The sequence below is a fragment of the Dendrobates tinctorius genome, unplaced genomic scaffold (assembly GCF_039654945.1).
Source record: "Dendrobates tinctorius isolate UK_male_01 unplaced genomic scaffold, ASM3965494v1 ptg000104l, whole genome shotgun sequence".
Classification (NCBI taxonomy): Eukaryota; Metazoa; Chordata; class Amphibia; order Anura; family Dendrobatidae; genus Dendrobates; species Dendrobates tinctorius.
Window position 1 is genome coordinate 16081839 of NW_027361772.1, and position 27501 is coordinate 16109339.

A 27501-nucleotide genomic window follows, 5' to 3' on the forward strand; every position below is an offset into this window, starting at 1 on the left:
TTACTTACAGATTCACCTGTGGATGTATTTTAATGCACACCTGAAACACACTGCTTCTTTCTGTACCATCATGAGAAAGTCTAAAGAAATCAGCCAAGATATCAGGAAGAGAATTGTGGACTTGCACAAGTCTGGCTCCTCTTTGAGTACAATTTCAAGATACCTGAAGGTGCCTCATTCATCTGTACAAACAATTATACACAAGTACAAACAAGATGGTAATGTCCAGCCATCATACCGCTCAGGAAGAAGACAGGTTCTGTGTCCCAGAGATGAACGTGCTTTGGTCCAACATGTGCATGTCAACCCAAGAACAAAAGCAAAAAACCTTGTGAATATGATGGAGGAGGCTGGTAAGATTGTGTCATTATCCACAGTGAAACGAGTACTGTATTAACATGGGCTGAAAGGCCACTCTGCCAGGAAGAAGCCATTACTCCAAAAGAAACATAAAAAATTCAGATTAATGTTTGCAAATGCTCACAGGAACAAAGACCTTAATTTTTTAAGACATTTTCTGTGGTCTGATGAAACTAAAATTTTTGGGCATAATGACCATTGTTATGTTTGAAAGAAAAAGGGAGAAGCTTGGAAGCCTTGGAACACCATCCCAACTGTGAAACATGGGGGTGGCAGCATCATGTTGTGGGGTTGTTTTTCTACAGGAGGAACTGGTGCACTTCACAAAATAGTTGGCATCATGAGAAAAGAAGATTATGTGGCCATACTGAAGCAACATCTCAAAACATCAGCCAGAAAGATAAAGCTTGGGCGGAAATGGGTCTTCCAAATGGACAATGACCCAAAGCATACTGCCAAAATGGTAATAAAGTTGCTTAAGGATAACAAAGTCAATGTTTTGGAGCGGCCATCACAAATCCCTGATCTCAATCCTATTGAAAATTCATAGGCAAAGCTGAAAATGCCAGTGTGAGCAAGGCGACCTATAAACCTGGATCAGCTACACCAGTTTTATCCGGAGTGCAAATCTCACTTAAGGCCACGTTCACACTATCAGTATGAACGTGATAAATAGAGAAGTGGTGACGTGTTTCTATTATGATTTTACTCTGATTGTTCCACACCTGGTTTTGGCTTACAAACATTGAGGTAAAATACTGACCAAATACTGACCGTGTGAACGTGGCTTAATAGGTACAATTGCTATCAGTGAAAAACACAGAAGGAACTCATACGAGGAAATCTGATGTCCGAATGAGCCCTTAGGCTGCGTTCACACACACGTAAAATAACAATGTCTGATTTTCATCCAGAAAAAATGGACGATTTCTCATCTGTATTGTCATCCTATGACGTCCGCTTTTATACATCAACAAATATTAAAATTTACAAGACCAAATACAGTTAATAATTCCCGGAAAATTTGGATGCTATGAGGTTGATCCATGGGGTACTTTTTTTTCCGCCATAGATGTGAATAGGCGCATCTCATATGGAGAGGTCTGGTCCTCATTGCGTTTTGTTTTTTTTTTAATTTAAAAAAAATGTTTTCACGCGGACACTTAGTCATCTGAACCGCCCTATTGAATTACATCGGTCGGTGTGAGGTCACTTTTTTCCATGGACGACACTTGGACAGAGAATACGGTGGTGTGGTCGCAGCCTTATCTTGACAGTTTTTGTGTGTAGACTGGCGACATTTTTTGTTTGCACTTTTCCCCCGACTACGATTAACCGTTAAAACAAAAACTTTTTTGCGAATCCCAAAAGTATCTGAAATTTGTGCGGTGACATCGAGCGGCTTGAGCCACAGAGTGTTAATGTGTTGTGGGCATTTGTCTGCTCCTCCAGCTTCCTGATTCACTTCACCATGACCCGGCCCACACTTGTGAGTGTGTCTTTTGTGTGTGGAGGGGTGTGCAGTGTGAGGCGTGCCTGTCACACTGATTGTCAGGGGAAGACTCAAGTGATTAGGAAGGAGACAAACAAACACACAAGGAGGGGAAGTGGCACAGAGATGGGTTCTGAGGAGCAGGAATTTGCAGATTTGACTCTTCACTTGCTCTAGGAATATTTTGGCAGGAGACTGAAAACTTTCTGAGCCGCCCTATAGACATTCGGGGCTTCGCGAGAAGGATTCTGGACTTAGATAAAGCTGAAATTCCAGATCTTCTGCCTTATATTATCCAAACGACTTGGAAGACGAAAGTAATACAATCTAAGAAGCTCAGCGGAGGAGCCGCCAGATGGGATCCGTTGCCCGAAAAATGGCAAAATCTAAGCGCAACCAAGAAAAGTGTTAAAGGTAGGTCACGATTAGGATCTTCATGAGATCATACACGTCACAAGACTAGATTATCAATCTGGACGGAATCACGGCTTCTCTGCGGTATATAATATATACCCGTATGGTCACACATATGACTTTATGCGTTTAGAATCACCGGATGGTAGGGTTTTTGGAAAGGAACACAGTCGTTGGGATCGTGATGATATCCAGTTTCGGAAACCCCGAAAAAAAAAAAAAAAAGGGTCACTTTTTTCAGGCAGTTTCCACAGAATCCTCTCCAAATTTGACCCGTCATGTCATAAAGGCTGCAAAAAAATGTGTGGCCAAAAAATGCTGCAAGAACCTCTTTTTTTTTAAAAAAAAAAAAAAAAAAGGCAGCTAAAAAAAAAAAGTGATTCCTGAAGTGGATTCCGCTTACATTTTTTTTTAGGATTTTGTCGACTCCAAAAAAATGCTTGTGCGAACATATCTAAGGGTCTAGTGACCACCTAACAGTGTAGTATCAGATCAAGAAAAGGTCATGTGAAGTAACTAACCAGTGGTCACATGTCTGTAGGTCAGTGGTCTCCAATCTGTCGCTCTGGTACCAAACTACAACTCACCCCACCCTTGGTATGATATTAGCGAAGTCGTCTAATAAATGCCACAATGATTGGGATAGGATCACAGTTAGGGTTACTATAATGTGCCTGTCTGGTCTGTCTATCTATCCTCCAGATTATACGAGTTGTCAGTGGTCACCAGATTATACGAGTTGTCAGTGGTCACTGGATTATACGAGGTGTCAGTGGTCACCAGATTATACAAGGTGTCAGTGGTCACCGGATTATACGAGGGGTCAGTGATCACAGATTATACGAGTTGTCAGTGGTCACCGGATTATACGAGGTGTCAGTGGTCACCAGATTATACAAGGTGTCAGTGGTCACCGGATTATACGAGGGGTCAGTGATCACAGATTATACGAGTTGTCAGTGGTCACCAGATTATACAAGGTGTCAGTGGCTACCGGATTATTTGAGGTGTCAGTGGTCACCAGATTATATGAAGTGTCAGTGGTCACCAGATTATTCGAGGTGTCAGTGGCCACCGGATTATTCGAGGTGTCAGTGGTCACCAGATTATTCGAGGGGGTCAGTGGTCACCAGATTATTCGAGTTGCCAGTGGTCACCGGATTATACGAGGGGCCAGTGGTCACCAGATTATACGAGGGGCCAGTGGTCACCAGATTATACGAGTTGCCAGTGGTCACCGGATTATACGAGGGGTCAGTGGTCACCAGATTATACGAGGTGTCAGTGGTCACCGGATTTTACGAGGTGTCATTGGTAACCAGATTATACGAGGTGTCAGTGGTCACCGGATTATACGAGGGGTCAGTGGTCACCAGATTATACGAGTTGCCAGTGGTCACCAGATTATACGAGGGGTCATTGGTAACCAGATTATACGAGGTGTCAGTGGTCACCGGATTATACGAGGTGTCAGTGGTCACCAGATTATACGAGGTGTCAGTGGTCACCAGATTATACGAGTTGCCAGTGGTCACCAGATTATATGAGGGGTCAGTGGTCACTCGAATATCGATGACTTCTTCACTGTAGATTACTGCAGGTTACTGTCGCCCTGTTATACAGGACTATTATGGACATGGAGAGATTAGGATGGTCACACCTCTCATGTTTTCTATGTTCCATCCACTGGTTCCCTGTATTATCACATCGGACCATATAATGCTGAGGGGGGGCAGTTATTGCATTGTGGGGTCCTGACTGTACATTATTACAGATAATATCACATTACAGTTGTTTCGTAAATCCATTGATCACCTGATTGTAGATTATCAGATGACATAATAATATGGTGGGATAACAAAATCCAGTGGGGTAACATGACGGCACAGCATGAATGTCCTGTCATGGGTTTGTATGTAGAATTAGTGGGGGTTGTCCACTTTTGGGAACGTTTTTTTTCTAAATGTAAATGCATGAATTTATGGATGAAAATAACTATTTGTTTTCTATCGCGTCTGTGTTGCACTGTCTGTTACCTGCTGTAGAATGAGTTAACTGAGAATCTGCCAGTGAACTTGGTCTAACTGGAGAGTCTATAAGTCTTATCTGTCTTTTTTTCGAGCTCCTGACAGTTGATTTATGACCATTTAACGTGGAGTGGGGCAGCAGCCGTGGGCGAGGTACTTGTCTTTCACATCCCGGTACGCTACATGAAGATGGGGGTCCTGGCTTGGAGTGTGGGTTTTGTCTATGGGGGTGCTACGCTCTTGAAGGCCGCATGTTGCCGGTGACTTCTCCTGATAAGGACCTGATGTTGAAAAGTTCAATGAAAGAGACCACCAACAAACCCAGGACCCAATTCCTGTGCATCACTCTGTCACTCTTCCTCGTCACTACTCTAGATCTCGCTATCCTCTGCCTCGGTCTCCACTCACTTCAGGGATGCCCACGTCAAGCGACTCTGTTGACTAGTTAGTCCTTAGGTCTGTGTTCACTGCAGACAGGGCCCTATCTAACATTCTGACAGGAAACTGACTCTGTCCCTTCACTTTGACCTCTCCCACTGTGGGCTAGTAACAAACATTAACCCTAACTCTCCCTACTGTCCGTCAAACTACAATACCGTCACTAATAACACATGTCATGGTACACATTAAACATTACGAGAGTACGCGTGTCTTCAAGGGGGAACATGGGCCGTATGTCCATCTCCTGACAACCACATACCACATCAAAATTGATTGTGCAGGAAAACAGGGTAAAAAAAAAGCGCTGGCAAAAGCCCATAATTATTAATGAAACCCAACTTAAAAAAATACTTCGGGCATCAAAATACATGCACTTAGGTTAAAAAAAAAAAGTCCCTAAAAGTTGAACCCCTTTAAGTCCATTAGAGGATATGTTCCAAATTGACTATTATAAAGCTTCTCTGCCGCATGAGATACACCAGTAATATAAATGGCTCACGTATGTGAGGGCCTTTTTACAGATTTTTTCTGTTCCCTCCCTATGTAAGATTTCACCTTTTATTTTTATTAATTGGTAATTTTCATGATGTGCTTATGAGTTATCATTAGGATGAATACATCTGGAAATTCACCTTGCTGATCCTTCGAGAACTGGCATTTATTCCATTACAGAGCCTTCTATAGGACACTTTTGAATGAACTATATAAATATTGATATAGTTCAAGGCTATGAACCATTCATCCATGTGTATCAAAGGTACTGAGCTCATTTATTTATATTTCACTACATTTAATTTTACTCTAACAGCAATGGGTACATTTTCCATTACCAAGCCTTCTATAGGGCAGTTTTGGATTAAGGAAAACTTAATAATGATAAAGCCCTAGCCCAGGCACTATTCATCCACATGTATTAAAGGGCACAGTTATCTATAGCTCATTATTTCTAATTTTAGGATTAGCTTTACTGGTGTTTTAGCAATGGGTGCATTTTTTATTATGAAGCCTTCTATAGTACATTTTTATTGAGCAGGATAAATAATTATAAAGCCCATCTTAGGCACCATTCATCCATGTGTATTACAGATACTGAGTTAAGTAATTTGATAGCTCATTATATCTAGTTTTAGGATTGGTTTTACTGGTGTTTAAGCAATGTATAGATGTTCCCAGAAGAAGACTTCTGTTGGCATGGATGTTGAAATAGCAGTCTCCATTAAAGTATTGCAGTCTCCTATTAGGATATTTGCCCATTCAGCCATCAATATTCACAGATTTGCTCATCTTTAGTTATCATATAACACACAAAAGGACTGTACTATTTCTTTATTAATACAGTTTTGGATGAGGAAAACAAATAATAATGATAAACCCAGCCCAGTCATCATTCATCCATGTGTATTAAGGGTACTGAGCTCTGTTCATAGCTCATTATTCAGTCATGGCTGAAATTGTTGGCACCCTTGAAGTTGTGTCCATAAAATAAAATATTATATTTTTCCCCAGAAAATTATTGCAATTACACATGTTTATTTCCTTTGTATGTAATTGGAACATAAAATATAGGAGTTGTAGTATATCCATACTGGGCAAATGAAAGGTCGGAACTATGGAAGTCAGTTGTGCTGACACTGGGACTGTGGTGGCCAATCTTCTTTGAACACTGTTAAAGCCTTAATTACCAGAGATCTGATTAAAATCCTCCATTGTTGGACGTGATCAGACTATCCATATATTAATAAATGTAAGGTCATCCTCACTGATGAAATGTATTGTTTTTCTTGCTGCAGGGTGATGTATGCATGCATTAGGAATGCCTTATGTGGATCGAAAGAACAGAACCTGTGGGTTTCTGGACATTGAAGATGCAGAAAGTGGGAGATTTCTCCGAAGATATTTTATCCTGGATACACAGGCCAATCACCTCATCTGGTACATGGATAATCCTCAGGTGAGCAATGCAAAACATCTGCTCTGAACAAAGAAAAACATAACGGGAGTATGTCAAGTTTCTATGAAGTCTAGGATAGAAACGGAGGCGCTAAGTTCAGGGATATGTTATTTTCTATGATATGAGTATTTTCATTAAAAAAAATCTATTTAAGGCTACTTTTACACTTACCGCTTTTTTTGCGGCCCGTTTTTGCGGGCCGTATCGCCGCAATTTTTACAGTCCGCCGCAATAACGGCCCCCAAAAAAGCTTGCGGATCGCTGTTTTTTTTATTTTTCCAATACTATGGAAATAGAATTGGAAAAAAAAAACGGCGATCTGCAAAACCGGAAGTCACCGTGCGCCGCAAAAACAAACTTCCGTTTGTTTTTGCGGCCCCATTGTTTTTCAATGGGGGCCATGTCCGTACATCATATAAAAGATCGAGCAGGCTCGATCTTTTATTACGGCCGCAAATACGGCGCACCGTTGAATTTTTGCGGGCCAATTTTGTGGCCCCATAAGAATCTATTGGGGCCGCAAAATCAGCCCGCAAAAATACGGTAAGTGTAAAAGTAGCCTAACTGCTGAAAGAAAAACCTGAGTCCTGCTTCCCTCCCTCCACATAGAAAAAGAATATGAGTCCTGCTTTTCACTCCCACAAAGACAAAACCTGTGAGTCCTGCTTCCTTCCTCCACATAAAGAAAGCCGGTGTGTCTTTCTTCCCTCCCTGCACATAGAGAGCCTGTGAGTTCTGCTTTCCTCTCCTACACATAAAGAAAGATGGTGAGTCTTTCTTCCCTCCCCGCATGTAGAGAGCCTGTGAGTCCTGCTTCTTCCCTCCACATAAAGAAAGCCGGTGAGTCTTTCTTCCCTCCCTGCACATAGAGAGCCTGTGAGTCCCGCTTTCCTCTCCTACACATAAAGAAAGATGGTGAGTCTTTCTTCCCTCCCCGCACATAGAGAGCATGTGAGTCCTGCTTTCCTCTCCTACACATAAAGAAAGCCGGTGAGTCTTTCTTCCCTCCCCACACATAGAGAGCATGTGAGTCCTGCTTTCCTCTCCTACACATAAAGCAAGCCCGTGAGTCTTTCTTCCCTCCCCGCACATAGAGAGCCTTTAAGTCCTGCTTTCCTCTCCTACACATAAAGAAAGATGGTGAGTCTTTCTTCCCTCCCCACACGTAGAGAGCCTGTGAGTCCTGCTTTCCTCTCCTACACATAAAGAAAGCCGGTGAGTCTTTCTTCCCTCCCCGCACATAGAGAGCCTGTGAGTCCTGTTTTCCTCTCCTACAAATAAAGAGTGTGAGTCCTGCTTCTATCTCTCCACATTAAAAAAGTCTGGGAGTCCTAATTTCCCCTCCCACACATAGAGAAAGCCTGTGAGTCCTGCTTCCTTCAACTCTCACATATAAAGCCTGTGAGTCCTGTTTCCTTTCCTACTCACAGTGAGGGCAGTTTCACACGTCAGTGTCTCCAGTACGTGTAGTGACAGTTTTCTCACGTCCCGGAGACACTGACACACGTAGACACATTCTAATGAATGTGTCTATGCAGATGTCAGCGTGTTTTCACGGACTGTGTGTAAAGCACGGATCACACGGACCCATACAAGTCAATGGGTCCGTGTAAACACGTACCGCACACAGATGCTGTCCGTGTGTGTTTTTAAAAGTCAAAGGGTTAACATTGAAACTAATTTTTCAAATACACGGACACACAGACAGCACACGGATGGTACACACGGACATACGGATAGCACATGGATGTCACACGGATGGCCTCCGTATGCACACGGACACGTATAGCTCCGGTACCGGAATTATCTGGACGTGTGAAACTGCCCTGAGTGATAGTGGTGAGTGGACGGTATGTGGAAGTGATTTACTGAGAGAATCCACAGCTTTCCTGAGAACTCTGCTTCCACAATGACATACATTCCCTGGTAGGTAACTATTCTAGAACATCTTTTCCTAGAATTCTGCATTGTACTGTTCCTCTGTTATTCCTCCTGGAAATCTATATGCAAGTTGACAGCAGGGTATTACTGATCCTCTTGTGATTAAGGTATGTCCCTACACAGTCTCTAGGCTGTGCTTTCCGTGTCAGACTATGTAAGAACACACCATATTGAAAGGGGGAACAGCAACATCCAGTTACTATTTTCATCCAATAGGAATAATGGAGGGAATAACGTAATACAAAGTTCCTGGTAAAAAAAAAAATATCCAGAATTGATATTTCATGAGGAATACATGTATATATAAAAACAGATATTTCAGTGTACAGCCTAAAACAGGGATGCTCTCTTTAATGGGGTTGTCCGGATATAGGGGTTGTCACTGGGACCCAGACTGATCAGCATAACCAGGGATTTTTACCCCCCGAAGAGGCACATTTATCCCTGTCACAAAATAGAGTGGCTGGACTAGATGCTCTATTCCTTTTCTAGCGGGATGTCAGAAAAAGCTGAGTGCGTAGGGAATTACTGGAGGGTGATCAAGCATGCCCACTGCCTCTCCATTATAACATGTATAAATTTTCCCCAGCGGTTGGACCCCCCCCCAATCAACAAGTTATCCTCCATCCACAAGATAGGTGATAACTTATTTTCACTGGACAACCTCTTTAAGTCCTTGTGTCATGCTCCACCCCTCCGGTTTGTCTGGAGTGCTTTTTTAAAATAATCTGTGTATTTGTCACTGAAAAAGCCAACTATACAGTATTGCCCCATAGCCCTACATAAGTAAAAACACAATAAAAATTCTTAGTTATAGTACATTTATGCTTAAGAAGTGACAGCGATCAGCTCCCCAGACTTAAAGAGAAACTAAACTTTTTTTAATGCGATTATTGATCAGTCTTTGCAAAGTTCTGAAGCTTTGTAATATACTCCGTTACCTTATTTTGCTTCCATTTCTCCCATGTCGAGAGTCCTATTTCACCTGCCTTGTCATGCACTTAGAGCAGCTGGTTTGAACTGCAGGTCTAGCAAATATCCATATCTATACTCTTGTGTGGGCTTCATTATTGATCAGTCTTTGCAAAGTTCTGAATCTTTGTAATATACTCCATTACCTTACCTTGCTTCTGTTTTTCCCAAACTCCATGCTGAGAGTCCTGTTTCACCTGCCTTGTTCATGCATTTAGAGCAGCTGTTTTCAACCGCAGATCTAGAAAATATCTGTACTCTTGTGTGAACTACTCTGCTCCCCTTCCCTAAGCTCAGACAGGCATAGTGTCTGATCATAGGGGAGGGGAGCAGAGATGATCACAAGATTGATCAATAATGAAGCTCACACAAGAGAATGGATATTTTCTAGACCTGCAGTTCAAAACAACTGCTCTAAGTGCACAAGCAAAGCAGGTAAAACAGAACTGTCAGCATAGAGTTTGGGAGAAACAAAAGCAAGATAAGGTAATGGAGTATATTACAAAGATTCAGAACTTTGCAAAGACTGATCAATAATGAAGCCCACACAAGAGTATGGATATTTTCTAGACCTGCAGTTCTAACGAGCTTCTCTAAGACCATGAACAAGGCAGATGAAACAGGACTCTCATCATTGGAGAAAAGAAAGTAAGATAAGGTAATGAAGTATATTACAAAGATTCAGAACCTTGCAAAGACTGATCAATAATGAAGCTCAAACAAGAGTATGGATATTTGCTAGACCTGCATTTCAAAACAGCTGCTCTAAGAGCATGAACAAAGCAGATGAAACAAGACTCTCGGCATGGGAGAAAAGGAAGCAAGAAAAGGTAATGGAGTATATTACAAAGATTCAGAACTTTGCAAAGACTGAGCAATTAAAAAAAAGTTTAGTTACCCTTTACAGCTGCTACCACTGAAGAGGCCCCTCTCTGAGTCTTATTCTGCAGCACACGACACTCTGTTCATGCCACTTCCTCTTCCGTTATTTAATTTACTAAACCTTCAGGAAAATGCACCAACTCTTGTCCTCTGCAGCAGCGTCTGGGGACAGTAATAATTCATCTTAAAGGAGCACAAAATATATTTGAAAATGAAAAAATATATTGTCTCATATACAGACATTGGTGCAGATGGTGAATTGATTTTAATGTAACATTGCTATATGGTTAGAGCCGAGGACAGGAAGAGTTGTCATAGAATCATCATAGAATCATAGAATGTGAGAGTTGGAAGGGACCTCCTGGGCCATCTGGTCCAACCCCCTGCTCAAAGCAGGATTCGCTAAGTCATCCCAGTCAGATGTCTGTCCAGCCTCTGTTTGAAGACTTCCATTGAAGGAGAACTCACCACTTCTCGTGGCAGCTTGTTCCACTCATTGATCACTCTCATTGATCACTTGTCATGTGAACATTGATTAAAAAATACAACTTTCTGATTGCGGTCAATTATAGCAGAAGCTTCTTATATTGGCGTATTATTATACAGTTATTATGCTGCGGTGCTTATGAATATACCCAGATATAGGTCATCCGGTCATAGAATGAATACTGCAGGCAAATTCTGGCACCGCGGTGGTCCCCAGTCCTATAATGCTGGATGATCAGAAATTTGCTGTCTGTGGATTGCTTTATAGATTGGACACAATGGAGGGTTTTGCTGATCATGTGTTAATATTACAAGTAATTTTAAAAACTTTTAAAACGGTTGTCCAGAATTAGAAAACTTTTTTTTTCAGCGCCCCATCTGTCTATAGGATGTGTCTGGTATTGCAGCTTGGCAGACTTTAAATGAATGGGGATGAGCTGTAATACCAGAGACTGCCATGGACAAAAGTGGCGCTGTTTCTGGAAAACAAACCCTGTTTAGTAATCCTGGGTAGATAGACAGATGTTAATTACTTTCTTGTCTTTTACTTTTCAGAACCTGCCTCGAGGAGCAGGAGCGGTGGGATCATTAAAACTGACATATATATCAAAAGTAAGTATCCCCTCACCCGAAGGTGTGCTCACACCGTCCACCTACAGTTAGGCCACCCCATTGAAATATAAGTGCTTGGAGGGGCACTCGAGGCTCAGGTCTACTCATTATTTTATTTTTTTAAGTAGTGGTAAGGCATACTCACCTGAACCCCCTTGGCCACTACACAGTGCTGAGTGGTCTCACAGTTCAGGGGGCATTGTGGGGCCAATTGATTTCCCTTTAGCATAGTCAGGTGACAGACCCTCTTTAAAGATGTTGCATGAAATTATAAATGCACCCGTTTTCTTCCTGAAACAGCGCCACCCTTCTTCAGCAGGCCATCTCTGGTATTGCAGCAGAGCCCCATTCACTTAACTTTTGCAATACCAAGCACAACCTATAGACAGGAGTGGCGCTGTGTGCAAGGAAACAGATTTTAAACTTCAATTGAACCCTTGTCTATAGAGCATGGCGCAGGGGGCTGCTGCTTTTAATCACTTTCTTCTTTTTCTCTTTTGAGCCGTGTGGCCGGGCTTCCTGTCTTTGTCTCAGGATATTTTTAGTGCGTTCGTTCTTCACTTATTTTTGTCTGTCTTTAAACCACAAGAATGTGAAAGGTTATGACCAGTTCAGACGTCAGTGACCATTGTCTGGAACAAAAAAATGCTAAAAACCTAATTATTATTATTTTTTTAATAACATTGAATTTTTAGGTTTTGTGTGCAAGAAAGTTAAATTTTAAAGAAATATCAAAGTAAAATTAAGTTTATAACTGTCATTGTGAAGATGCTTTACTACACGCACAACATATTTGGACCCTATAGGGCTTACTTTAATTCTTAGTAATGTCAAAAGCAACCTCAATGGGTAAACCTATGGTAACTGTTCCTCCTACGCTAATCCTCTTCACTTACTGTGTTGTCGCACACTACCTATACAGTTTTTTTTAGTGGTTTATAACTTTCTCTTCCTATTTTTATAGCTAAACTGTAAGCTGTGACGTCCTCGTACTATCCAGATTCACCATAATATAGCTGCTGCATTCTCTGCCTTGGCATTTTTAGTGGCTCTGATTGTCCTTCCTGATTGGCTGTGTTATATCATGTGATGCGATAGCTGCAAGGTCTTATATGCCTGGTGCTTTATGATACTCCGAGTCCTGCTAATCTCTTGCATAATAAAAGGGTATTATGGCCTTGAAGCTGTTTTTTGCTTGGATGTTCAGGTTTACATCACCTGTGGTGAAGAAGTTAGGGCACACTTGATGTGGAGCCCCCTTCTTTGACGGACCCCTTACCAGTTTCCTTGGCTGATTTATACCCAGTATGTAGAATGAGTGTTTATATATACCCTTATCATACAGGCTTTGTTGGTGGGGTCCTCTTGGTCATTATTGGGTTTTGTGAACTTTTTGGATGTTTCTTGTCCAGGTGGTGTTTTTTTAAGCACTTCATGATGTGGGGTTTTCTACACTCTAAACTGCCTCAAAAACTTCAGCTGCTTATGGAGAAGGGTTTAGTGCATTTGTTGGTGGCTTTGAGGTATTTCATGTCAATTAAATGGCCGATTTACTTCTATGGGCCCATAAGGGCAGTACTGCACAGGTATGACAACTTCTCCATTCACTTCTATGGAGTATGAGAGCAGTATTGTGCATACATGACCACCACTCCATTCTCTTCTATGGGCCTATGAGAGCAGTATAATGCCATACATGACCACTACTCCATTCACTTCTATGGGCCTGAGAGCAGTATTGCACATACATGACCACTATTCCATTCACTTCTATGAGCCTATGAGAGCAGTATTGTGCATACATGACCACCACTCCATTCCCTTCTATGGGCCTATGAGAGCAGTATAATGCCATACATGACCACTACTCCATTCACTTCTATGGGCCTGAGAGCAGTATTGCACATACATGACCACTACTCCATTCACTTCTATGAGCCTATGAGAGCAGTATTGCACATTCATGACCACTACTCCATTCAATTCTATGGGCCTATGAGAGTAGTATAATGCCATACATGACCACTACTCCATTCACTTCTATGGGCCTATGAGAGCAGTATTGCACATACATGACCACTACTCCATTCACTTCTATGGGCCTATGAGAGCAGTATTGCACATACATGACCACTACTCCATTCACTTCTATGAGCCTATGAGAGCAGTATAATGCCATACATGACCACTACTCCATTCACTTCTATGAGCCTATGAGAGTAGTATAATGCCATACATGACCACTACTCCATTCACTTCTATGGGCCTATGAGCGTAGTATAATGCCATACATGACCACTACTCCATTCACTTCTATGAGCCTATGAGAGTAGTATAATGCCATACATGACCACTACTCCATTCACTTCTATGAGCCTATGAGAGCAGTATTGCACATACATGACCACTACTCCATTCACTTCTATGGGCCTATGAGAGTAGTATAATGCCATACATGACCACTACTCCATTAACTTCTATGGGCCTATGAGAGCAGTATTGCACATACATGACCACTACTCCATTCACTTCTATGGGCCTATGAGAGTAGTATTGTGCATACATGACCACTACTCCATTCACTTCTATGAGCCTATGAGAGCAGTATTGCACATACATGACCACTACTCCATTCACTTCTATGGGCCTATGAGAGTAGTATAATGCCATACATGACCACTACTCCATTCACTTCTATGGGCCTATGAGAGCAGTATTGCACATACATGACCACTACTCCATTCACTTCTATGAGCCTATGAGAGCAGTATTGCACATACATGACCACTACTCCATTCACTTCTATGGGCCTATGAGAGTAGTATAATGCCATACATGACCACTACTCCATTAACTTCTATGGGCCTATGAGAGCAGTATTGCACATACATGACCACTACTCCATTCACTTCTATGGGCCTATGAGAGCAGTTTTTTTTACATACGCAATCATAACACACATTTTGGTTGAGGACTAATAATTCTCAACATGGAAATGCCACTACTGCCCCTTGTGGCCAAAGACTGCATAACAAATAGAAGATATTCCAGCCGACTCTTGATTAAAATATTAAAAAAAAACTTTATTCCCTATAATAACAGTCGGCATTCACAATAAATCCAAGTATGATGTCATTTCCTAGGCGTTTCAGGCAGAAAAAGAATTCTTAGTCATGATTCTACCTGTTCTTGTAGTTGGTAGTGGTCCCACCTTTGGACTTCCACCGATTATACATTCATCATTTTAATATTACAACCAATAAGATGTTGATCATCTCTCCCATCCTTAAGCTTATCCATTTTTAGGACATCGGTATCAGCTCAGTGGGTGTTTGCCATCACCAGCGATCAGCTGATTGGAGTCGCTGCAGTGTAGCGGAAGTAGCACAGCGCCGATGTTCCAGAGCTCTGATCTCGGGATCGCTGGGCGTCCCAGTGGTCGCACCACCAGCGATCAGTGAGTAATTCCGATTCCTGTTGGATAGGACATGATTTTATTTAGGAATAACCCTTTAATTCCATTTACAAGTCTCCAACTTCATTCCAATTAGAAGCAATGGCCTTAATCAATCGATCGGATGACTCATATTTGTTATATTTTTTTTAATTAAATGTTTATGAGAAGTGAATGGCACGACTGACATTAGAGCGTGACATTCTACACACGCCGTCCAGGGAAGGGATCAGGTCATTTCAGACTCTCTCCTACCGAGCCAATGGACACATCTGCCTGTCAGATGCTATCAACATGGCGACCTGGATAAGATTTCAAAGGGTTTCTACGGATTTACTCAAAATAACCAGATTCCAGCTTCTAGTTTTTAATTTTTTTTTTTTCACAGTGCAAATTAAAATACAAAATCCCTGACCTGGAATTTTTACATTGTATCATGTGAAAAAGGGACAAAAAAGACAAATACTCCAAGATACCCTCCATGTAACGGCCTCAATATGACAGATCTGGGTAGTCAAAGCTGGAGCTCAGGGCTGGTGCCAGCACCTGGTTACACAGGATCCGGGGCCCAGCGCTTCCGTGGGGCCGTCTCGGACCTGTGTGTATGCGTGTATGAGCTGTATTGTACAGCCACTTTCCCAGTACAGCTGCAGCAAGCGGAGCAAGCTCTGATCACTGCTCTTTAATCCCCTAGATGCTGCTGTCAATGGTGGCTTACTGAAAGCCCCCACGTCTGCCATCTTTGTGGCTTCCTGAAGCCCCCACGTCTGCCATCTTTGTGGCTTCCTGAAGCCCCCACGTCTGCCATCTTTGTGGCTTCCTGAAGCCCCCACGTCTGCCATGTTTGTGGCTTCCTGAAAGCCCCCACATCTGCCATCTTTGTGGCTTCCTGACAGCCGCCACGTCTGCCCTCTTCGTGGCTTCCTAAAAGCCCCCATGTCTGCCATCTTTGTGGCTTCCTGAAAGCCCCCACGTCTGCCATCTTTGTGGCTTCCTGAAAGCCCCCACGTCTGCCATCTTTGTGGCTTCCTGAAAGCCCCCACGTCTGCCATCTTTGTGGCTTCCTGAAGCCCCCACGTCTGCCATCTTTGTGGCTTCCTGACAGCCCCCACGTCTGCCCTCTTTGTGGCTTACTGAAAGCCCCCACGTCTGCCATCTCTGTGGCTTACTGAAAGCCCCCACGTCTGCCATCTTTGTGGCTTCCTGACAGCCCCCACGTCTGCCATCTTTGTGGCTTCCTGAAAGCCGCCACGTCTGCCATCTTTGTGACTTTCTGAAAGCCCCCACGTCTGCCATCTCTGTGGCTTCCTGAAAGCCCCCACGTCTGCCATCTCTGTGGCTTCCTGAAAGCCCCCACATCTGCCATCTCTGTGGCTTCCTGAGAGCCCCCACCTCTGCCATCTCTGTGGCTTACTGAAAGCCCCCACGTCTGCCTCTGAAGTCCAACCAGTCACAGGTCTTCAATACAGTACATTAATTTTGCAATATTATGATATTCCGGTGTATTATACAGTTTCAAGACTCCAAAAAAGCTAATTAAAAATTCTAAGAAAGCAATGAAATGTAAAAAAAAAATAAATACATTAAAAAAAAAACATATTTGGTATGTAATAAAATCTTATAATATTTATCCCAGACAGTAAAGGCAAGAAAAAATGGCAAAATGTCTGGGTTTTTTTGGTCAATTTGCCCCCCTCTTTTCCAAATAAAAGTATAAAAAAGTTACACATCATGGAAGGTGGAAAGAAAAAAGAAAGAATATGAAGAGGGTCTTGGTCACCCAGGGGCCTACTTAATCCTGAGTTATTCAGGGCACTGTTTGGCGGTAGAGTCTAGCCCCTGTGTAGAGCTGTAAAGTCTAGTCTATCTGTGTGGGCGCTGTTATTTAGGAGCTGTATGGTAGAATTATGTGGGTGCATTATAGCCATGTTATCTGGGTACCGAGTAAAGTACTAGAATGGTGTTACTGTACAGGTGCATCTGCAATGTATGGTACTGTTAGTTCAGTACCGTATGACGGTATTATCTAGACACAGTTAGGGCTATTCCTATTATATAAGATCCCCTCCCCAATATCCATCGGAGATAGCCGACCATAGCGCATGACTACGTCCAGCAGTCACATAGTGAAAGACCGAAGCAGTGGTACGCTTGCGCGGCCACCACTCAATTCGGATGGGGTATCTCAGACCCTCGTTCAGGTCGGGCCCCCACCGATCCACAACTTATCTCCTATTGTTTAGACTGCTGATAACTTGTGATGTTGGGAATAACCCTCCAGTTGTGCTATCTGTATGGTGGCATCATTTCAGGTCTGTACCGCGACGAGATTTCAGCATTGTATGGCTGTATTATTCTTTGCACCAGTGTCTTGTGACACATAGAACTTCTTCTGGATCTTTACTGCTAGACATAAAATATGTTATCCTTATAATGGTTGTATCAGGCATGTACGGTGCAAAAACATGGACACTGTAATGCAATATTAAATGGCGGTTCTATTACTTGGATACCATATGGCTGTATTATGTTTTTTTTTTATTTTGTAGTATCCATAGCAGTCAGGACCCCAAAAAATAATCCAAATAACCCAACACTGGACATAATTATTCAGAATGTCCATTTGGGATGTTACCCGAGACCCCCTCAGGTCTCCGTAGTGTCATCAGAGTTGTTGATGTTGGAGATAAGACGCCAATCCTTCCAGTACAGATCATCACAGCAACCACTGGTTTCCTACTGAATAGGAAAGCTGACAGAATTGAAGAAGAGAGCGAAAATATCTGATGTGGTTTTAGTTATCCTTTGAGCTTGCATTATAAAACCTGTCTTCGTAATCAGAGGGTTTCAGTCTGAACTCCTCTTTTATCTGCATTTCTTATATCACTGATGTAGCAGAGATGAGTCAGTCATTTGGCGATATCATGATGTGTTACCTGTGGTTTTGCATAGGACTGCACGTAAAGTTTCAGAATATGTAATGTGACTGGGTGTCCAGAGCTGCAGTCACTATTCTGCTGTTTCCTCATGTCTTATCCTCCAGTCACCTCCAGAGCTGCAATCACTATTCTGCTGTTACATCATGTCTTATCCTCTAGTCACCTCCAGAGTTTGCAATCACTAGCACCTCCGCTATTTCGCCAAATACCCTAAACAAATAAAATGAGTGGAGGTCAATCAATCAGCTCCATTTAAGACAGAACCAAGATTTGGGAGTCTTAGTGGAGTCCCATTGGAAAGATATCTAGCAATCTAGCAGTTATGCCATATCCTACAAATAAGAGATGGCTTGCTATGCTATTTTAGGAATAAGCCTTTCAATGATGTATGGTGGTATTATTTGGGCACAGAATGGCAGTATTGTATGGGAAACATATGACAGTGTTATATAGTACGGTATTATTCAAATACTATATTGACATAATTTTTGGCATTGTAAATATAGGTGTTACGTTTATTAATTACTGTTTCTTATATACAATGCCTTGCGAAAGTATTCGGCCCCCTGGAACTTTTCAACCTTTTCCCACATATCATGCTTCAAACATGAAGATACCAAATGTAAATTTTTGGTGAAGAATCAACAACAAGTGGGACACAATTGTGAAGTTGAACAAAATTTATTGGTTATTTAAAATTTTTGTAGAAATTCAAAAACTTAAAAGTGGGGCGTGCAATATTATTCGGCCCCGTTAACTTAATACTTTGTTGCGCCCCCTTTTGCTGCGATTACAGCTGCAAGTCCCTTGGGGTATTGTCTCTCAGTTTTGTACATCGAGAGACTGAAATTCTTGCCCATTCTTCCTTGGCAAACAGCTCGAGCTCAGTGAGGTTTGATGGAGATCGTTTGTGAACAGCAGTTTTCAGCTCTTTTCACAGATTCTCGATTGGATTCAGGTCTGGACTTTGACTTGCCCATTCTAGCACTTGGATACGTTTATTTGTGAACCATTCCATTGTAGATTTTGCTTTATGTTTGGGATCATTGTCTTGTTGGAAGGCAAATCTCTGTCCCAGTCTCAGGTCTTTGGCAGACTCCAACAGGTTTTCTTCAAGAATCGTTCTGTATTTGGCTCCATCCATCTTCCCATCAATTTTAACCATCTTCCCTGTCCCTGCTGAAGAAAAGCAGGCCCAAACCATGATGCTGCCACCACCATATTTGACAGTGGGGATGGTGTGTTCAGGGCGATGAGCTGTGTTGCCATTACGTCAAACATATCGTTTGGCATTGTTGCCAAAAAGATCGATTTTGGTTTCATCTGACCAGAGCACCTTCTTCCACATGTTTGGTGTGTCTCCCAGGTGGCTTGTTGCAAACTTTAAATGACACTTTTTATGGATATCTTTGAGAAATGGCTTTCTTCTTGCCACTCATCCACAAAGGCCAGATTTCTGCAGTGTATGGCTGATTGTTGTCCTATGGACAGACTGTCCCACCTCAGCTGCAGATCTCTGCAGTTCATCCAGAGTGATCATGGGCCTCTTGGCGGCATCTCTGATCAGTCTTCTCCTTGTTTGAGATGAAAGTTTAGAGGGACGGCCGGGTCTTGGTAGATTTGCAGTGGTATGATACTCCTTCCATTTCAATATGATCGCTTGCACAGTGCTCCTTGGGATGTTTAAAGTTTTGGAAATCATTTTGTATCCAAATCCGGCTTTAAACTTCTCCACAACAGTATCACAGACCTGCCTGTTGTGTTCCTTGGTCTTCATGATGCTCTCTGTGCATCAAACAGAACCCTGAGACTATCACAGAGCAGGTGCATTTATACAGAGACTTGATTACACACAGGTGGATTATATTTATCATCATTAGTCATTTAGGACAACATTGGATTATTCAGAGATCCACAATGAACTTCTGGAGTGAGTTTGCTGCACTGAAAGTAAAAGGGGCCGAATAATATTGCACACCCCACTTTTCAGTTTTCGACTTTCCACAAAAACTTAAAATAACCAATAAATTTCATTAAACTTCATAATTGTGTCCCACTTTTTGTTGATTCTTCACCAAAAATTTACATTTGGTATCTATATGTTTGAAGCATGATATGTGGGAAAAGATTGAAAAGTTCCAGGGGGCCAAATACTTTCGCAAGGCACTGTAGCGCCATTTCACATTGCCTTTACTCACAGTACGCCGGGCACACTATCTAAATTCCCTATCAGAAGTGTAAGGCTGTGTTCACACACAGCGTTTTTTTTCGCATTTTTCCCACGGATTTACCAAAAAATCCGCTCAAAAAACGCTTAAAAGAAGCTTCCCATTCATTTTAATGCATTTTGCACTTTTTGTGCATATTGATGCGTTTTTTTACCGCAAAAAAACGCTTTGCGGTAAAAAACGCAGCATGCTCATTAACTTCGCGGTAAATTCCGCATTTCTGGCTATTTTCTATGTGTCTGGGGATGCGAGAAAAAAAATTGCGGCAAAAAATGCGAAAAAAACGTGCGTTTTCTGGGAAGGAGTCCTGTTTTTATGCAGAAATTTTCTGCATACGTGTGCACATAGCCTTTGGCGTACGGAAAGGGATCAGAGTACCCGGAGGAAACCATAAGAACAGAGAACACACGTGCACCATTCTGATGTTGTCCTTGGTCAGACTTGAACCCCGGACACCAGCACTGCAAATCAATAGTGTGGACACTATATGGCAGTATTATTTGCATGCTGGGTAGGTATTATTTAGGTGCTGAATTGTAGCATTGCGTGCGTAATATATGGCGGTGTTATTTAGGCAGTATATGGTAGAATTATGTAAAGACTATGGGCTAATTATTTAGGCATCAGTTATTTGGGCGCTGAATAGTGATTATTTTGCAGTGTATAATAATATTTAAGTATATATTTGATTAAAAAGTGCATGTGAACCTGTGTGTTATGCTGTCTATGGAGGTCATAAAAGCCCCTGTAGGTGACGTGTAGGTGGTACATAGCTTTCTCCATATAGTGTATGAATAAAGGGTTTTCAATGAGTCGTTACGAGCTGACTAAAATGCTTGAGGGTGAAACACCCACGAGTCACATCCATGTGCTGGACGCTCAGTGTCTCAGGCTTCTACATCAGCAAAAGAAAATCATCTGCGCCTGGAAGAAAAGGGGAAGCGGCCATGAGGAAGTGAGAGTTTATGAGCCAGCACATCGGTGTTGGGCAATGAGGCCGAGGCCTGTCTCAACTTGTATGACTGACTACTGAGGTAACGATGAGTGCGGCCTGCGCACACAACAAAGCCTGGATTGGAAGGGTTGTGTCACCATGACGATGGGCATGTGGACATAATGGAGGGTCTGCGGCACGGGACCCCTCTAGGAGCCAAAGGGCCACCAACAGACGTCACTGTGGTAGACCAGTCATATCTATTATTACACGGTCGGCCATTTATAGGAATGGCCTCATGTATAACCACATTTCCTGTCAGTGAGGCTTCATGTGCGTCTGTGCGGGGGCTCTGACTTGTGTATGGACTCCAATACTGAACAGTATATGGTATTTATTACATCACCCTTAGGGGGTCCACAACTGAAATAACCCGTCTGATTATCTCTTTCATCAGGTCAGCATAGCTGCTGCAAAACAGAAATCAAAGCTGACGCATTGCTTTGGTAAGGATATCTGATATATATATATATATATCATTAACCCATTGCTTCCTGCAACATTGCTTATATCTGATGTACAGCTGTCCTAAAGCCGCCCTCATCATCCTCACTGGGCTTCCTATACATATGCTGGTCTCCTATTGTGAAATGATGTCTAGAGGACAGCGTGGGGAGTACGCCATATCATCAGACGCATGTACAGCCTCTAAAATACAGGACACAGCCAACGTGCCCCCCCAAACTCACGCATCTGAATCCTCACCACTGCATCCACAGGACAGCTGCTCCCTAAAAAGCACATCTGAGTGACAGTGCCCCGCAACCTGAAAAGCCACAGTGCCCCCAGAATACGAAAAGCTATAGTGCCCCCAACAATATGAAAAACCACCGTGCTCCCACAATATGAAAAGCCACATTGACCCCAACAATATGAAAAGCCACAGTGCCCCCCACAATGCGAAAGCAACAGAGCCCCCACAATATAAAGTCACAGTGCCCCCCCACAATGTGAAAGCAACAGTGCCCCCACAATATAAAGTCACAGTGCCCCCACAGTATGAAAGCAACAGTGCCCCCACAATATAAAGTCAAAGTGCCCCCACAATATGAAAGCAACAGTGCCCCCACAATATAAAGTCACAGTGCCCCCACAATATGAAAGCAACAGTGCCCCCACAATATAAAGTCACAGTGCCCACACAATATAAAGTCACAGTGCCCCCACAATGTGAAAGCAACAGTGCCACCACAATATAAAGTCACAGTATCCCCACAATGCGAAAGCAACAGTGCCACCACAGTATAAAGTCACAGTGCCCCCACAATGCGAAAGCAACAGTGCCCCCACAATATAAAGTCACAGTGCCCCCACAATGTGAAAGCAACAGTGCCCCCACAATATAAAGTCACAGTGCCCCCACAATATAAAGTCACAGTGCCCCCACAATATAAAGTCACAGTGCCCCCACAATATAAAGTCACAGTACCCCCACAATATAAAGTCACAGTGCCCCCACAATGCGAAAGCAACAGTGCCCCCACAATATAAAGTCACAGTGCCCCCACAATGTGAAAGCAACAGTGCCCCCACAATATAAAGTCACAGTGCCCCCACAATATAAAGTCACAGTGCCCCCACAATATAAAGTCACAGTGCCACCACAATATAAAGTCACAGTGCCCCCACAATGCGAAAGCAACAGTGCCCCCACAATGTGAAAGCAACAGTGCCCCCACAATGTGAAAGCAACAGTGCCCCCACAATATAAAGTCACAGTGCCCCCACAATATAAAGTCACAGTGCCCCCATAATATAAAGTCACAGTGCCCCCACAATGTGAAAGCAACAGTGCCCCCACAATATAAAGTCACAGTGCCCCCACAATGTGAAAGCAACAGTGCCCCTAATCAGTAGATTTGGTTTCCAGTACCATCTCTATGCTGATGACACCCAATTATACGCTTCTTCTCCTGACATCACGCCAGCCTTTCTAGAAAACACTGGCGATTGTCTAAACGCTGTGTCTAATATCATGTCCTCACTATATCTGAAACTGAACCTGTCAAAGACTGAACTCCTTGTGTTTCCTCCCGCTACTAATGTACCTACACCCGACATTGCCATTTCCGTCTGTGGTTCCACTATTACTCCCCAGCAACATGCCCGCTGTCTTGGGGTCATACTTGATTCCGAGCTTTCCTTTGCCCCCCACATTCGATCACTGGCTCGCTCTTGTCATCTGCACCTCAAAAACATTTCTAGAATTCGACCTTTTCTTACTTTTGACTCTGCAAAAACTCTTACTGTTTCTCTTATTCATTCTCGTCACGACTATTGTAACTCTCTTCTAATCGGTCTCCCTCTTACAAAACTCTCCCCTCTCCAATCTGTCTTGAATGCTGCAGCCAGGATCATATTCCTCACCAATCGTTACACCGATGCCTCTACCTTGTGCCAGTCATTACACAGGCTACCCATCCACTCCAGAATCCAGTACAAACTTATTACCCTCACCCACAAAGCCCTCCATGGCTCAGCACCACCCTACATCTCCTCCCTTGTTTCAGTATACCACCCTACCCGCGCCCTCCGTTCTGCTGATGACCTGAGGTTAGTATCCTCAATAGTCAGAACCTCCCACTCCCGTCTCCAAGACTTTACACGTGCCGCGCCAATTCTTTGGAATGCACTTCCCAGGTCAATACGATTAGTCCCCAATCCCCACAATTTTAAGCGTGTCCTGAAAACGCATTTATTCAGACTGGCCTATCGCCTCAACACATTAACCTAACCTATCCCTGTGTGGCAGAGCCAAAAGTTTTACCATAACCAGGTTCCCAGCATCATGTTCCCACATGCTTTATGCATCCATTAGCCCTCTGTGTCTGTACTGTTACACACTTAACATTATGGCTGGTCCATACAATCAGGGCAACTGTTACCACCCACCTTTCGTGTCTACCTCTTTCCTCATAGACTGTAAGCTTGCGAGCAGGGCCCTCACTCCTCTTGGTATTTGTTATAATCTACTGTATGTGATTATTGTTATGCTGTAATGTCTATTGTCTGTACAAATCCCCTCTGAAATGTAAAGTGCTGCGGAATATGTCGGCACTATAAAAATAAAATTTATTATTATTATATTATTATAACAGTGCCCCTATAATATGAAAACTTTCAGCGAACCCACAATATGAAAATTCACAGTGCCTCACAATATAAAGGGCCACAGTGCCCCCCACAATCTGAAAAGCAACTGTGCCCCCACAATATAAAGTAACAGTACCCCCACAATATGAAAAGCCACAGTGATCCCACAATATGATAACTCACAGTGCCTTACAATATACAGAACCACAGTTTTTCCACAGTATGAAAAGCCTCAGTTCCCCCAGAACATTAAAGGCCACAGTGCCCCCCACCAATATAAAAGCGACAGTGACCCACAATCTGAAAAGGCATCATGCCCCTATAATGTGATTAAACCATTTTTTCACTTGAACCTCTGCCTTCCTTTTTGGAATCTATCTATCTATCTATCTATCTAACATCAGTGCTGTGAAATTTTGGGTGCAGAGTTGAGCAAAAGTATTTGCAGGACCCGCGAACCTTTACTAGATAGTCCAACGTCACACCACAACGGTGTCGCTCCAGATCTGCTAATCTTAAGAGGAGTCGGGAATGCCGGCAAGTAGGAGGAACTGAACCTGGATCCTGCACATCTTTTATTCAACTCTACTGTCTTGTCTATTGTAATATTTGCACTATTTTTACTAAAATCTCTTTATATTTCCACCAGTTATCAATGCGTTATCGCAAAGATATTTCTTTCAAGCCAGTGACCAAAAGGATCTTCAAGGATGGGTTGATGCCTTAAACGCAGCAAGTAAAATCACAGTAAGTAGCAATAATGACTAATGACTTGTATATATTCTATGAATAGTGGGGATCATCCAATTTTGGCAGACCTTATAATGTAGCATGTAGGGGTCTCCCTAATGTCACATATTAGCTTTGGCGTTTCAAGATTTTCAATGTAATATTGGTTAATTTTTGTGATCCCATTTCAACTTTTGTCATTTGTGATATGGAATTTTTGGGTTGCTTCTCATTTTTCTGATACATGTACCTTTATATATCTCAGCATTTTCATAGCTTATGAGATTGATCCTATATCTACCTGGTGCCAGTCTGCGGCAGTAAAGCCGTATCAAATATGTATTTGTGAACTTAAAATTGATGCTATATTAAGGGATTTCTGAGGATTAGATCATTAGTTGTATCTCATTATCTATTATCTAATTTGCAAATCTATGAGATAATTTGCTAAACTGCATTCCAGGATATAATTAAAGCAAGATGCCTCATGATAAACAGCATTTTTCTTTTCAGCATAGAAATTTCTACATCTGTAGCCCTTATTATTTCATTGTGTCGGCATTGTGTGTGGCCATTCTTTTTAATATTAAAGGGAATGTGTTATCAGGAAATGAACTAGGTGTTTATGTTACATGTATTTTTTACAAAAATAAAACAGAAATGGTGTTTTTTATATCCAGATCACAATCTTTAGTAAAAACAAAATTAGCAATCTTTCAGTTTTCATGCTGGGCATAATTAGGTTCACTCTTTCTGTCTTTTCAAATAGAGTTTTCAGCAGGCTCTTTATCATCTAAGGTAGGATTAGGGGTACTTCACACTAAGCGAGATCGTTAACGAGATCGCTGATGCGTCACCGATTTTGTGACGCATCAGCGATCTCGCCAGCGATCTCGCTGTGTGTGGCACGCATCAGTGACCGGCCCCCCCACCGGGTATCGCTGATCGTGCAGGAATGTCCTGGGCCATTTTTTGATCGTTGGTCTTCCGCTGGCCAGCACGCATCGCTGCGTGTAGCAGCGGGAGACCAACGATCAGCGAGCTCCCAGCGCTGTAAGCAGACGCTGGGAGCTGGTATCAAGGGTAAATAGCGGGTAACTAAGCGCTCGCATCCCTTAGTTACCCACTGTGTACCCTGGATACCAGCGTGCTCGCGCTGGGAGCTGATATCCAAGGTAAACAGCGGGTAACAAAGGTCCGCGCTCTTAGTTACCCGCTATTTACCTTGCTTACCAGCGTCCTTACTGGTCCTGATCGCAAGGACCAGCAAGGACGCTGGTAAGCAAGGTAAATAGCGGGTAACTAAGCGCAAGGACCTCCATAGACAGCATAAGTCTGCCTGTTTGAGAGCTCACCAGCGATCGTGTAGCGACGCACCAGCGATCCTGACCAGGTCGTATTGTTGTCGGGATCGCTGGTGCGTCGTTTAGTGTAAAGGCCCCGTTACATGCATCAATGTCCCAACAATCCCACCAACGATCCGACATGGATGGGATCGCTGGGACATAGTTAGCTGATCGCTGGTGAGCTGTCACTAAGACAGACCCACCAGCGATCAGGACCAGCGAGTAAGCTGGTATCCAAGGTAAACAGCGGGTATCTAAGAGCCGCGCGGCTCTTAGATACCTGCTGTTTACATTGGAAACCAGCTCCCAGTGTCGCTAAGTGTTGGTCTCTCGCTGTCACACACAGCGATGCATGCTGGCCAGCGGGAGACCAACGATAAAAAAATGGCCCAGGACATTCGAGCGTGATCAGCGATACCCGGCAGGGGGGCCGGTCGCTGATCCATATCACACACAGCGATATCGCTGGCGAGATCGCTGTGGCGTCACAAAATCAGCGATCTCGCTGTGTGTGACGGGGCCTTAACGGGACCCTTAGAATGACAGGTAACACCTCTATACCCTGCTGACTGCACAGAATCCACCATTCACAATAGGTGGTATCACAGCTAGATAATCCTGCTCCCCCTCCTTTCTAATGACCTTTGCACATGCTCATTAGATGCTTTAATACAAATGATAATGTTCTGACCATTGCTGCTAATGTACATGTGTTGTTTCCTGAAACAACAAGACATTAGACTCTAAAGAAGTCCCAGTGGCCGGTGTGAAAATTGCAAGATTTGTAATTTTTAATACAGATTGTGATACGGTAAAAACACATTGCCAAATTTTTTAAAACATGCATTTACCACAAAATCCTGATTAAAGCAATAGGTAATTTTTTGATGACACATTCAAGTCTCTAACTTCAGCTTTCTTTTTTTCTCTTTAGTCTGTATAATGTGTCACTTGATAGTTCTTGTCACAACAACGACTCACACGGGCACTAAGCGCCGCCCTTCTTACTGTGGTCACTGCTCCGCTCCTCCTAGTCTCGGGTCATCTCGCTGAGTTGCCTCTTGCAGCATTTCGAGCTCTGCTGCATCCTACTGCTGCTGGCGAGTTTCCACCTGGCTACAGGGAGGGATGGCCAGACTC

The 27501-nt window shown here is 42.9% G+C and overlaps 1 protein-coding gene across 1 annotated transcript in view; it reads left to right on the forward strand.

Moving 5' to 3' along the window:
- Positions 1–1855: 1855 nt before the first annotated feature.
- Positions 1856–27501, forward strand: part of PLEKHA2 (pleckstrin homology domain containing A2) — a 103273-nt gene continuing 77627 nt past the window's right edge. Inside the window, exons 1-5 of the mRNA XM_073588817.1 lie at positions 1856–2266; positions 6525–6685; positions 11522–11578; positions 21591–21639; positions 24936–25033. Coding sequence (XP_073444918.1) covers positions 6533–6685; positions 11522–11578; positions 21591–21639; positions 24936–25033 — 357 coding nt within the window. The 5' untranslated portion in view covers positions 1856–2266; positions 6525–6532. The remainder of the gene's footprint in view (positions 2267–6524; positions 6686–11521; positions 11579–21590; positions 21640–24935; positions 25034–27501) is intronic.